The sequence below is a fragment of the Macrobrachium rosenbergii genome, chromosome 5, assembly GCF_040412425.1.
Source record: "Macrobrachium rosenbergii isolate ZJJX-2024 chromosome 5, ASM4041242v1, whole genome shotgun sequence".
NCBI lineage: Eukaryota > Metazoa > Arthropoda > Malacostraca > Decapoda > Palaemonidae > Macrobrachium > Macrobrachium rosenbergii.
In genome coordinates, this window is record NC_089745.1 from 37,364,069 (window position 1) to 37,379,773 (window position 15,705).

The following is a 15,705-nucleotide window of genomic DNA, read 5'->3' on the forward strand; positions in this document are numbered from 1 at the left end:
TTCTTTCTATTTTTATATTTCTTATTTCCTCCGACTCCATACGCCTTTCTGTTCGTACTTCATTTTCCTATCGCCATCCATCTTAATGCTTCTTCCTTTTATTTTCTGTAACACTTAGGGTTCTTTCCCCCTTTCCGTTTGTATACCTCGCTTCTTCAATTTATACCTCCCCCCCCCCACCTCTACTCTATAATCCTTCTCATTCCACTTTGATTTTTTCATACACGTCTTTTTTTCTTTTTGTTTATTTATTCTTCTTGTTTTCACACCAGAAACTAAGAATGTCCATTTTCTTTGTCAAACTTAACGTCATTGCCCCTGGTAACGAGTTATTTTGTCCCCGAAAGGTTTTTAATACCTGGAAGATATCCATCATGAGCGCTCCCTCGCCTTCCGACGTTCGGTTACGGTGAATTCATCATTCTGAATTCCGGTAAACTTAACTTTCAGAATTTCAGTGAGGTCAGCGTCTATATATATATATATATATATATATATATATATATATATATATATATATATATATATATATATATATATATATATATATGTATATACAGTATATATATATATATATATATATATATAGTATATATATATATATATATATATATATATATATATATATATATATATATATATATATATATAAATATATATATATATATACAGTATATATATACATAGATAAAGAAAATATTATTTTGTATGCATACATGCAGGACATGTATGCTTACTGTGAATAGGGAATGATTATATTAGCCCTCTTTAATGCTCTCAAAGGGAATTTACAGCTCCTCGCCGAGTGAAAATTATTCTAAACGCTACTACGTTTGTTCCTGACAATTTAGAACTCTACAGAGAATGTAAATCATCCATCTTGGAATAATTGGAAGTCCTTTTGAGATTTAACTGAATTTGCATATAATTTCATTTGAGCCCTACTAGTTGATTTTGTATGGTAGGAATTAAGCGTTCTAGTGAGAGAGAGAGAGAGAGAGAGAGAGAGAGAGAGAGAGAGAGAGAGATAGAGCAGTGGGAAAGAGCGGAAAAGCTAGCGGAAGAGAGAGAAAGAGCGGCCAAAAGAGAGCAAGAGTCAGCCCACACTACGTGTACTAATTTCACTGTAATTCAGCTTAGTTTTTTCTGCCTTGGTATTTATATATTTACGTTGCCTCATTTTTCCATTTCAAATATTTCATCTTCCGAAAGGTTGAACCTGCTGCTTCCTTCGTTGTTAAATCCCACAGTTTTTCCTTTTTCCCTCCCCTACACTCGCATCCACCCCCTTCCCTTTTCCTGAATCAGCCCGGGGTTAGTGACTGGTAGTGCCATAAGAAATTTGCCCTAATTATTTTAGCTTCAACTATTTTTTTCATTATGTAGTGTATTGCTGTCACCAGAATTGTGTGACTTTTGAAATCGACGCGCAGGTGATTTTTTTTATTATTGTTTTGGAAATTATTTACCCGTAACTTAAGTCGCGGCGAAGGAAAATAATTATTCATTGTACATTCATTGGTAATTATTATTATTATTATTATTATTATTATTATTATTATTATTATTATTATTATTATTATTATTATTATTTCATGACATGGGGGGTATATTTGTAGATCTAAATACGAAATCACAGATATGTTAAAAATAACGCATTTAGCCCCAGTGAGAACGTTACTAATTATCTTATATCGAAACTTGTTCCGCGAATTAATACGGGAAACGTATTAATGGCGAACTTGTACATTGTAGCTCCAAATGCTTGCAATCAATTTTTTTCTCTCTGCTCGAAAAGAATGAAGATTTCCAAGCACCATCTTACCTTGGGTTGATTAAATATATGAAGAAATTATTCATTAAAGCAGGCGGCTGCACGCATGCATTTGACTAGATACATATTTTGCTCGTGTGTGACCGAGGTCAAATTTTGTATCTATATCATTGTTAATTTTTTTTATCATCAAAGTATATAAGACTTTTATGAGTTTGTGTGTAAAAATCACGTTTTGTGAGTATTTGTGCGTAAAAATCACATCTTGTATAAATCATGTTTTATGAGTATTTGTGTGTAAAAATTACGCCTTGTGTGAATCACGTTTTTGAATATTTATGCGTAAAAATCACATTTTGGTTGCTTGTCAAAATAATTACGTGACAAGGGGTCTCGCGGCCATTGTGAACGGTCAACTTCTGTCCCAGTTATTTTGAGTAGTATAAAGACACTCCCATTTGTTGGCCTGGTAAATCAGATCCCTAGAGATCTTCCTTCGTCATTCTGTCCCAGTTATTTTGGGTAGTATAAAGCTCATTTAATGAAATTTTCATGAATTTATGATAAAGACACCTCCCACCCATTTGTTGGCCTGGTAAATCAGATCCCTAGAGGTTTTCCTTCGTCATTCTGTCCCAGTTATTTTAGGCAGTGTAAAGCTCATTTAATGATATTTTCAGAAATTTATTTCATGTCATTTAGAATAACTTGGAATTTTTATAGCTGAAGGATTTTCCTATTCTAGTATGTATGCATTCATTCAAACATTTTTCTTCTGTTCTTGCATTTACAATCAAGCTACAAATTAGAGCCACACACACACACACACACATATATATATATATATATATATATATATATATATATATATATATATATGTGTGTGTGTGTGTGTGTGTGTGTGTAGAATCTACTGGTCACTTTTACCAGACACATATGTAATTCTAATAGCCACAATGCCCTCTTAACTTCTTGAATTCTTCTCGCTTTTTTGGATGTGCTTGTAACCACGAAGCCGTAACATCCAGACGCAAGAAATTGAAGACTGTGATTGCCGGTCGCGGGACACGAACCCGCGTCGCCTTAACCGCTAGGAGGTCACGTTGCCGACCTGACCACGAGAAGGATAAAAGTCTGTTACCTCTCGTACATACATATATCTGTCGTTTTCAGATATATTTATTAGAGCTGGAATAGACCCATCCTCACCATCGTAGCCAAGTGGGCAATCGTTGTTATTGCTTTTTAGGCTGAAATATATATGTAGAATCTACTGGTCACTTTTACCAGACACTCTGTAATTCTAATAGCCACAATGCCCTCTTAACTTCTCGAATTCTTCGCGCTTTTTTGGATGTGCTTGTAACTACGAAGCCGTAACATCCAGACGCAAGAAATTGAAGACTGTGATTGCCGGTCGCGGGACACGAACCCGCGTCGCCTTAACCACAAGGTCACGTTGCCGACCTGACCACGAGAAGGATAAAAGTCTATTATCACTCGTACATACATATATCTGTCGTTTTCAGATATATTTATTAGAGCCCACTTGACTACGATGGTGAGGATGGGTCTATTCCAGCTCTAATAAATATATCTGAAAACGACAGATATATGTATGTACGAGAGGTAATAGACTTTTATCCTCCTCGTGGTCAAGTCGGCAACGTGACCTCCTTGTGGTTAAGGCGACGCGGGTTCGTGCCCCGCGACCGGCAATCACAGTCTTCAATTTCTTGCGTCCGGATGTTACGGCTTCGTAGTTACAAGCACATCCAAAAAAGCGCGAAGAATTCGAGAAGTCAAGAGGGCATTGTGGCTATTAGAATTATATATATATATATATATATATATATATATATATATATATATATATATATATATATATATACATACACACGTATGCACACTTACTTTTGTGGGCATGGATAGACAGGTTTATTACACTAAGACACAAACATTTGTGTGTGTGTGTGCATGTACAGTATGTATGTATATATATCTGTGTGTGGTATGTACAGATATTTTATATTTTTGCTTAATGTATGTTTTAGTATCTTTACTACAGCAAAAAAAATAGCACTTGTAAAATCTTGATGTAGTATTTCTGCTAGTCAGTGAAATCTGGACTCAGTGCTTCTTGTTATACGTATATGAAAAATACGTTCGCGTGCAGCACCTAAGCGCAACTTATGATATTTCTCATGTAAATTTTCTTAACGGTGCTTTCGTAAAATGAAGGATTTCCAGGCGCCATTCTTGCAGCGAAGTGTATAAATTTGGAAGTATAATACACGAGCAAATTCTTTATAAAAGCATCTGGTGAACTTCATTTAGTCGACTTATTTGGTAAAGGAGTGAAATACATTCTTCATGAGGAAAGGCATTAGCAATTTCGAATAAAAACAAGAAAATAACGTCTCTTTTCGCGAGGGATTTTAAAACTTTCTTCTGAGTTACATTTGACGTGACATAAGTTTGAGTTCATTTCTGTTTTTCCGGGATAGATAACGATGTGAGGAAAAGTATAACTTTACCCCAACATCTGATAGTTCAACATTACTGGGTTATATTGAAATTAGCATTTACACATATAACCCTTTCTATTTGCTCCTTTATCTGTTCTTAGTTATCATTTCATAGCGATCGAGAAAAAAATTGAACTGGAATTCCATTTGGAAATTACCTGAACTTCATTACAGAACACAGTGATTTGAAATGATGTGTTGCATGGCGCGTGCTATTTCATATTTGGGGAATTCATGATAGGAAATCGCCAGTGGTAATCCGATGGTAATGACTTCTGACGTACGACATTTATTATTTCTGTTTGATTGTCAGACCTAAGGTCTTTTCGGCAGCTAGATGAATATTAATGGGGATTAATAAGTCTGTAAACGGTTGAACATTAAACTTCATCAGGAAATGCTTTGCTCTCTGAATTTTATTGTTATTGGTTAAATTATGCACGTTCAAATCGGTACAAATTAATTAATGGTTTAGGAAATCGGGAATCCTTTGGTCTTCTCTTAGATATGAAATGAAAGCTTTTATAATCATATATATTTAGAAAAAGTGTGTGTGTGTGTGTGTGTGTATGTTTTGAACATTATGCTATTTCCCCTAATTGGGGATGTCTTCAGAGAAAAATTAAACCGGAGTCTAGCTACTTAACCAAGAATGAGGGTTTCTGTGCAGAAAATATTCGCACCCATATCCTTTTCATATATCTGCTCAGAGGCCTGAAATTTGGATGATGATTTAGACTACTTGGTCAATATTTTTATTTGCCTATATTACTTTCTCGAATGATAACTGTTTTCGTCTCTTTACAACCCTACTGTAGATGAATAAATGCATGCATGAGAACTGAAAGTATAATGGCTGAATTGTATTATAAAATCCTAGCAAGCTAGATAAACTCCAGACCAAGTACAGTTAACTGTAGTTTGTCTTTATTAGTTTAAGAAAACAATATTTTCGAAAAAAATATGTTAGCTCTCCCTTTCTCGTTTTTTTTCACACACACACACACACACACACACACACACACACACACACATATATACACACACACACACATATATATATATATATATATATATATATATATATATATATATATATATATATATGTGTGTGTATGACTTTATGTGTTTATGTTTCTTGGAACAATTGATAATATGTTTTTGTTTGTGTTACCATAAAATAGGCACTATTAGTAAAGCATTAACGTCAGAGAGTTTCGATATTGAATAACAATATGAAAGCCCATCATTCCTAATAACCCTTTTCCCCTGTCGATCAAATGGTACCCCAGCCATCCCTTCCCATACCATAAACCTGGCGAGTGATTAAATAAAAGATGAAGAGCTTTCGGCTCCTGCAAGATGATGATGATGATGATATGATGATGATGATGATGGGGGAAATGAACGTCGCACATCAGGAGAGGGAAGATGAAAGGAGTCAATGAGGGTGTTTTGAGAGAACAGAGAACGAACGAGGTTCAGTGGCCTTCTGTGAATGAAATCTTCGAACAAGATCTACTGCTTGTAAGACTACTATCCGTAGGGCAAGGTTTAGGGCTAAAGCCGCATTTCCAGGCTACCTAAAGGGATGGAGCACCTTCTGGAGTTATTACCCCATAGGGGAAAAGGTGTGGTTACTGGTGCATCTCTTCTATCACGTTTGCTAGGCTCATGGATCGCGTCCCTGCCTACTGTCCACCAACCCACGCAGCTGTGAATGGTTACCAGCTTTTGTCGGAGCATAGAGAAGGACGTGGGGCTAGCGACAATGTCGCGAGAGACTTGCCAAGAAACCCATGGAACACACTCCTGACGCCACCTCTCTAAAGGGAGGAGAGTGAATGGTGGATATTATATATAAATATATATATATATATATATATATATATATATATATATATATATATATATATATATATATATATATATATATATTTGTATATATATGTATATATATATATTTGTGGTGCCTGTTTGTTACCTTATATGCATTCATAACTGAATATGTTTACTTAAGCCTTTATGCAAGAGATGTGTGCATAAGAAATAAATTATCCACATTCCCAAGATGTTCAAGTTATTTTAGCTGCTGTTCCATTTTGAACTCCGGTAGAAGGCACAAAGGTGGCCAGTATTTATCTCTATCCAACTTTTTCTATTGGGTGGGCGGCCGGTTAACGGTCAAAGCAACCACCATTTAACGAGTATGGAAACTGGTTATAGTCTAGCCTGGCATTAATATGTGTAAATGTGCTTGGGTGCTTATAACTTCATGCAGCAGTAGGTGCTAACATGCATTGCTTTTTTTTCTTAAAGGAGAAATTGTAAAATAGCAGTGTTTTCTTTGAGGAAAGAATATTAAGTTATACTTAATTATTCCTGACATATACTGATTATATATAACCTAACAATCATACAAATATATATATACACATATATATATGTATATATATTTACTTATATATACTATTTATATGTGTGGGGTGTTTGTACGTTTTTTGTGTTTGTGTAGAAATGTAATGTCTCGGATGACTTGTACTTGGCTCGGCTGCAGAATGTCTGAGTTATTAAAGAAAGTCTAGCGATTTGAAACAACAGCACAACCAACAATATGCATGAAAATGAATACCTTAATAAGATCAAGAACAAGTGCCACAATAAGGCAAGAAGGAAATGTACGTCCTGCAGCAGTACAATTTTGGCGAGGCGAACAAAACACATAACAACATTGTCTGAAGCACAAAACGTAATAGGATCGTCTGGCATTTTCCCATAGGCTCTTTAACCATGTCTCCGCCCCACACCGTAACGGCACCCTGGGGCCTCCTTCAGGAAGACGAGTAATACATTAAAACTATTACTGGATATTAGTTGTGTCTAACTATGGCTAAACCATGACGCTTATTCTGAATCGAGGAGGATACAGAATACTTAGGTCTCTGTATCTCAATTCCTCCTACACACGAGGATGTTGCTGCCTTATGGTCAAAAGTGGCCATTTTTTCTCGGTGTCTTTTGATGAAAATGTAATTAGCCTAAGAGTTTTTTCCATAAAAAGAAATTAAAATTTTTTTTCTCGGCTCTGGGGAATTAAATGAATTTTACTTAATCAGGACATAAGACGGAGGAATTTCATCATTAAGAATCTCTTTCATGAATAAGGAGAAAAATGGAAAGCGAAAATTAGAGCAACCCCCTGATGAAAAGGGTGTGTGAGGGGGGGGGTTTGCTTTCTTGGTTTATCTCTTGTTAATGGAGAGGTTGATTTGTCTTTGATATCTTGCATTGCAACTACCACAGTAGCGATGCTAGAAATGTTTTTAGCAACAAGTAATGAGAATTAAAGTCAAATCTGAAATTTCAAAGATGCAGTTCCCCGTTGTAGAAAATTCACAAAATTGTGCATTAAAAGTATAAAGAAATTAAATGCAACAAATTTAGCCTTTTAAAGATGGCTAGCTTCTTCCACGAATTCATAAATGCCACGGTGTTTGTAAACCATATTCACTTCGAGAGGCCTGAAGAGACGAGGGTCACCCTTCTGATCTCGGGCTTTGGAAATGACTGTTTTCAAGTCCCAAGCCTTGAACACTCGACCAGAAATTGCTGCAGAATCAAATGCAGAAATGTTGGTGCTGTTCAACCGTGTGTGCCCAATTCTTGGGCGACAGAGGGCACATACTCATCACCCTGGCCAACTCTCATATATAAATGTGAGATCTGATTTTTTGTGTTTTTATTGTTTTCCGATGAGATCCAGCTGGAAGACGCATGGAATACTTTTGAATTTGCATTGTAAGTGTATGAGTACGAGGTAGTGTTGCTCCAAATTTTTGAAAAATAGAATACTTTTAAAAAATTCACAACAAAGATGTATTCGTTATAATATGCAAATATATCAAACACATTAAAGGTACGGAGCTTAATGTGTGACGTTCAATAATTTTCATTTCCTAGGATCTGTTAAACAGATCTACAGGCACGTATGCCCTATAACCGTAGAAGGAGGATGTGAGATATTCGAAATGGAAAAATTAGGAACCTTTTCCTTTATTTTTTAATTTATTATCTATCCCTGGCTCTACCACCACAATGGCAAGCAAGTTAAGAATGGAATTTTTCTTGCATTGCACCAAAGACTCAGTGCTATATGGTATCCTAGTGGTTCGCTTTTAGGAACCAATATAACATCACCTAGCAAAACTTCTCAAGAAACTTCAAGATCTCAGAGAATTAGTAACCAGAGCAAACTTATTGCCAAATCTTACAAAACAACGTGCCCCGAAGATTAAAGGTGATCTGAATGTCTTGCATTGCACAGAAACTGACAGATTCTTTGTTTCTTTTCCGTCAGTTAATACCGGAATTTGTGATCATATACGTGTAAAATTACTGTATGAAGTTGAAGTCTCTTTATAGTTGAGATTGTGCAGTTTGTGATAATGCAGAGAATGAATAAAACAGTGATTTGTGGTTCTTAATGTTCTTGGACTGGTTACTCGGGGAATACTAACTTAGACTACTCACTTCCAGGCTTGGTAAAAACAGATTCTTTGACTGTCAAGGGAAATAGAACATGAAATGGATTCAAAAGATATTTTCTTCGTGTTACAATCAAAATTTCCTTGCTGGCACAATCGGCCGAAGAAGGTGGGAAAGTATGCAAATACAATAGTGATTAAATTTGTAGTATATGTAGATATCCTTAAGAATGCCCTTCTGCTGGTAAATTATCAAAAGAATGTGTCCGATTTTCATGCAAATAATCTATTGTAGAGGTCCCATAAAAATCGGAAAATGGCTCCGCATTAAATTATATTAGATTTCTCTTTGGTATAAGGATAGCTTTTCATTCGATTTAAGAAATGGCTTGAAAAATTTTTACATGAGCTCTCAAACAGACAAACCAGGTTGAAAATGTGTCATTATAAGGGTGTAATAAATTGTTTTCTTCCATAGTGGTGGTTTTGCCCAGCCATCAGGATATAATTCAGTCAAACACTTCCATAATGGTAGATATCAAAAGATTTTATAAATCTCTTGCACATATTTCGATACAATGCCGCTAAACCTCCGGCCTTGTAATGGAAAATCAGCTAACATGTAAATAAGAGAAAATGAAACAGGATAAAAGCAATATATAAAAAAAGGAGAAAGGCCATCTCTTCTCTGGTAGTAATAAATCAGTCATGATAAATATTCCTCTGTAGGCCCATTAGGATGTATGGAAGGACGAGGTGCACAATAGAAGAAATTTCCGACATCACGTAAAATGCCCGTTAATGACACTTAGCAAAACCATAACCAATCCCGATGGCCATTACTCTTTGTGATGAACGGCCACAGGCGGTAACCTTACGTGGATTTTTTACCCATATTTTATTTCCATTCAGTTCTATTTATGAGGCTTCCTTGTTGAAGGTGCGAGTCCTTACATGGGAGTAATCTAGGCTCTTGGTTTTGGAAATCGAATATAATAATGGAATACTTACAGTGAAATTAATCGCTTAGGTGAATTTAAAGGCTGTGTAACATGCAGGAAATACGGATATATATATATTATATATATATATATATATATATATATATATATATATATATATATATATATATATATATATATATATATATTTATTTATATATAACCAAAAAAGTCGTAATTTATTGGTTTCCCTTTTAGAGGTTATCTTAGTTATTAACAATGCTTGTTTCTAATGGATGCGACTAGTTGATGATTTATGGCTTTTAGATTTCTCCAAACTTACTGGATACCCTTGTCACTTCGAAGCCTTGAATCCAAACGCCCGATGGGCTGGGTTGAGGTTGAGCTAAACCGATCTTATATGTGCTGTAATAGATTTATGTTATTCTTAACCTCACCTAAACCAATAGCGCATGAGTGCAAGCAAGCTTCACTATCAGAGTGTTGGGTTTTTTCTGTGTATTAAAAAAGTTTGAAGAAGTCGAGAATTTAAGTGGACATTCTGGCTTTTACACATACATGTATAGCTAGTAAAAAGTGACAAAAAGGTGTTATATATATACATATGATAAAAATTCTTATATATATACACACACACATAGTATTTTTATATTTTGTAGTGTATGCTTTTTATGATGAAATATTTACAACATGGCTTACATTATAAACACAGAATGACTTTTATGTCATGCGTCAATATGTAAGCCTCTACACATTGCAATGGTGATTATCAGATATGTGTAGAAGTGTGAAAATAATGATAAAGAGCGATAACTGAACAATGTCTAATTTCTTGTATTTTAACATCTGCAGATAAAATGTGGCTGAATCTTTCACAGAAAAATTTTCATTAGTTGTGAATACATCTTTAATTGTCCTATTGTTCATTGAGTTTGTATTTGGTGTTTTAATTCCTGTTAAAACTATTTCCAACTTTCCTTTATTCCACAGACGTACGCAGCAGACATCTTTTTCGCTCAGAGTTGGAAGGACTGGAGGCTACGTCTACCTGACAACATGACACATGAGTATCGGCTTCTACCTGTTAACTGGCTAAAGGTGAGACTACCTGTCATTCTGACTGCATATCTGTCTGTTTGTCTGTCTTTGTCAGCGATTGTGTGTTTATATCTTTTAGTTCATTAAATTTTTCTACACGTACGCCAGCGTATGTGTGTGCGTGTATACTGGAAGACGTTAAATGAGTAAATAAACAACTGATTATTTTTAGAATGTTTGTGTGTCGGCAGGTTTTTGCACAAAGAAGCACGCGCGATTTTAACGAGAATTGAATAACATTTGAGCTGTGTAAGTTCTCAGATTTTCACCCGTTATAAGAAGTAATTTCTCCATGTAGATTCACAACAAGTGTTAATACCTAAGAGACTTAACGGCTAATTCTGCGCATAAATCGTGACCTCTTTGCGCACAATTCTCATAGAAAGTACTGTTATTTACTCCTGTGACTGTGACCTTCATTGCAGATATTTCCTCAAAGTTTTTATTTTGTTTTTTTGTGAAACTTCGCTTGTTTGACGCCTGGCTGGATTCCAAGGGCAAAAGAATGATGATCAGCATAAAACCACCTAAGAGCTTCAGGGTTGTCTTAATGCTGAATAGCATTTTGGTTTTTGAATGACTGTTCCGTACAACCAGTGATAAAGTCAGAGCAGCTAGTATATATTCCCTACTGTCTGTATTTTTCTTTTAATTTTAGTTCCTCGCTGGGTGAGCGGGTTCCGTTTCTCAACTACCACTCTGTTGGTCGTGAGTTCGAATCTCCGACCAGCCAGTGAAGAACAAGAGGAATTTGTTTCTGGTGATAGAAATTCATTTCTCGCTATAATGTGGTTCGGATTCCACAAGAAGCTGTAGGTCCCGTTGCTAGGTAACCAATTGGTTCTTAGCCACGTAAAAATAAATCTAATCCTTTGGGCCAGCCCTAGGAGAGCTGTTAATCAGCTCAGTGGTCTGGTTAAACTAAGATATACTTAACTTTTTTTTTCTTTTATGAGCGAAGTCCTCTCACTGAACATGAGATGGATGGTGTATGTGACTTATTATTACCAACTTATTATCAATTGCAAGACAAGGATGACTTCTAGTAAGGGGATGAATAAAGAAAAATAGCGAGAAAGAAAGTTATTCAACAATACACAGAGAGAATATCTAACACCCGTTACCTTTGAGAATATATCTGGTAATGTTAACAGAAAATTTAGCTGCATATTTCGAACGAAAATAAAGCTTCAATATGTACATAAATAAATAACCACCACTTATTTTTTTCCTTGGAAATGTCAGTAGAGACAGTGGTCCATGGAATAAGTATACGTTGCATTTTCTAGTCTTCACCGATGGGTTGAGTAGGCAAGACATAGAAATTCCAGAAGCCCAGAGGCAATGCTTTGGAAAAGTCAAGGAACAGCGCTGTAGGATTACAGGAGAGGAAGTGGTCTGGACTTAATTACTGATAAATCGCACTGGACTTGAGAGAACTTAAGGTAGACAAGAACTGTATAAAAAAATCAGAAGAAAAAATCAGTACGTACCTATAAAGGCATAATTATAGTTATAATTCTTCATTAAGGAACTGATATATACATAGTTTAGTACATTCGGGTTACTATAGAAGTAACAGAAAGATGGGAGCTTTGAGTGGTACAGTTTAACCTTTTTAGGCTAGGATGAAGTCATTTTAAAATAAACGAAGCTCGAAATGAATTACATATATAATATATTTTATATATACATATGTATATATATATATATATATATATATATATATATATATATATATATATATATATATATATATATATATATATATATATATATACCGTATGTGTGTGGGTGTATAAACACTGGCACATATATTTTCGCACCATATGCCTTATCACGTTCAGATATATATCAAGTTTTTTTGGACCTAACAGCTAGCCCCATGCTCTTTTATAACCTTGGTGTCTAACTGCCATTTACATAATTTGCTTAGGTCAGCAGTGATACAAAGGGTTTTTAATGGAGCGTGCCAATTTTGATAAACTAATTTCTCTTCATTTTCTTTTCACTCCCTAGAGAAAGAGAAAGCTAGAGAGAGAGATGCTGAGGAATTTCCGTACGCGCGAATTAAATTGTCGATACAGACAAAACGATATGAACGTATACCTATGTGGCATTCCGAAAACGTGACTCCACATAAATATAATTTTTTGGACAGTTTTGTGGTTCCATTGTAGCAGTTATTGATACCATTTGAAAAAATAAAATGATCAAGGAGAAAATCCTATCTCCCGCACGTAGCGTCCATAAAGTAAGCCCCATGATGAAAATGACCAAAAATAACCAGGAGGCTCCAGAGATAAGCCGAACTCAACCGTGGGTTGAATATTTGATTTCAGCGGTCTTTCTTCTTTCGGATATTAGCGTCACGCGAGAAGAATCCGCTGAATTTCACGCCTCTTTGACTCATTTCGTCTTATAAGACCCAGCGTCAATCGAAGCATCTACTCTTCAAAGACTGGTAGTGGTGGATTTTTAACTTGCATTTTTTTTTTTTTTTTGCTGCCTTTACTCATGCTCATATAATGTAAGGTTTCTGGAGTTATTTTAGTCCTTATTATTTAGACTTAAGCTGCCCGCAACAAGAGCTTTGTGTTGATTGTAGAAATACAATATTCAACGAATTTCCATTAATTAACTGTCTACGCGGTATTTCATAATGTAGCCCCCCAAAAATTATGTATATATACATATATATTTGTGTTTGTTGCGTGTTTATGATTACGTGTATAAATGTGCTTGTGTTCTATATTTACACTTACACACACTCACACACACACACACACATATATATATATGTATGTGTGTGTGTGTGTGTGTGTGTTGAAAAGAACGAAATGACGTAGATGAACAGTCTTTCCTTAAGAAAATACAAAAAGATGAGTACTGGTAATCGTATTCCTGTGAAGACAATGGAGAACTTTGCAGTTCACAAATTATTTCTTGCTAGCATTGTAATAATGGCTGATTATGAGTAAAGTAGGAGCATTCATATTCGTTCACATCTTGCCATCAACAGGATCTTAGATTTCCTTACCTCTCGTTACTTTCTTTTTGTCTCTTGAAAACTCGTTACTAGCACGTGCGAACATCATTTGAAGATCTCTTTCACACCCCTGTTGTTAGGTCTCTCAGCTGTCTCATGGACCACCGGAGCTTGACTCAGGTTGTCTATGAGAGAGCTGAGAGAGCTGGCATTGAGGGTGTAAAGGAGCTCTTGCTCTCCAGTGGTGACCATAAGTGGTGGTCTACCATCAAGTTATCACTCTTTGGAGTTTACTCAATCATCCTCTCCTTGTAGGAGATGATGGAACCGCCATATATTGCCCTAAATCGAAGGCCGAACTTTTGGCTCAAAGTCTTTATAAGGAAACAGTGTGGTAAATTTGTGGTGTTTGCCTCAGTCATGCTGTCCAGAGCTTAAGTAGTATTCAATGGCCTCAGGTCTAGGCATGTCAACACTTTGCTTGTGGGCCTTGACAGTCATGGTGAAATAGTCCCCAACGGAATCTTTCCCATCTTTTTTTTAAAAGACTGCTGATTTCGTTGCTCCTAAGATTACTGTTTTCAGAAGATAGCTGGACTTGCAAGTTTTCCATTTGTTTGGAGGAAGGAAAACATTGTTTTATTACCTCCGATCCCATGCCCCTTGGTTTTATTACCTCCGATCCCATGCCCCTTGGTTTTTTACCTCCGATCCCATGCCCCTTGGAATATAGGCCGATTTCCATCGACCCTGTTATGTCTAAGGTTTTTGAGAAGCTGTGCTCTCTAAACGTCGTTGTAGGTTTGTCGAAGATAATAACCTCTTATCAACATTACAGTTTGGTTTTCGTAAAGGCCTTGGTACTTTTGTGGCACTCTTCTCAATATCTACCATCTTGCATCAATATCTACCATCTTTCAGAGTGGTCTTGGCGAGGTTACAGAAGTACTCTTTTTAGTGCAGCCTTTGAGCTTGTGAATTATGAAGCACTTATCTACAAGCTAAGATTATTTGGAATTAGTGGATCTTTGGTTAATGTTTTAAATGAATTTTTAATAAGCTGAATCCAAAGGGTCTGTGTTGATGTCCAGTATTGTATCTTTAGTAATGTCATTTCAGGTGTTCCTCAAGGTAGTTTTCTTGACCATTCGCTAATTGTTAACTATACTAGTGACATATTGCAAGATATGAAGAACAAACAGATTGCATGCGCCGATGATGCTACTCTAGCTGCTGTTCCTTCTCCGTGCCTTAGGTCTGTGGTTGCAGAATCCTTGAATAGGGATCAGGCACGTATTCATGGGTGGAGTAGACTTTGGGACATAAAATTCAAGCCTTCTAAAACTCAGTGTACGATAGTAGATTCAGAATACTTTTGCCTTTGCTTTCTGATTTACCTTTAAATGGTACAGTTTTAAATGTCAGTGACTCCTTTGATAAGAAATTTACTTTTGAGATGATTATACATAATACTGCTTTCTCTGTTTTTCTAAAAGTTGGTATCTTGCCGAAATGCTTTAGAATATTTTGAGATGAAGCTGTTATATCTAAGTGTTTTAATTCTCTTCTTGTATGGAGTACTGCCCTCCAGCGTGGTCTTAGGTGCTGACTCTCATCTCAAACTCTTTGATAGAGTTATGTCATCAGCCAACTTTTATTTTGCCTACTCTTAATGTTGACTCGTGGCATAGACGTAAAGTTTATTATGTTTGTTGCGTAAAATGTATTATAACGGCAAATATCTTCTGCAACCTTCTTTACTAACCTAGCTTTGTTTGCTCGCAACAGGAGGCAGGCTGCTGCCACAGACAGCATCAGGTTTAATACTACTCAGTTTGCAGTTATTTTTTTATCTTGGATACCACTAAAA

The 15,705-nt window shown here is 35.8% G+C and overlaps 1 protein-coding gene across 1 annotated transcript in view; it reads left to right on the forward strand.

Moving 5' to 3' along the window:
- LOC136838665 (glycine receptor subunit alpha-4-like) overlaps window positions 1-15,705 on the forward strand; it is an 825,852-nt gene that overhangs the window by 636,430 nt on the left and 173,717 nt on the right. The window contains exon 10 of the mRNA XM_067104011.1: window positions 10,739-10,846. Within this exon, the coding sequence (XP_066960112.1) occupies window positions 10,739-10,846 (108 nt within the window). The remainder of the gene's footprint in view (window positions 1-10,738; window positions 10,847-15,705) is intronic.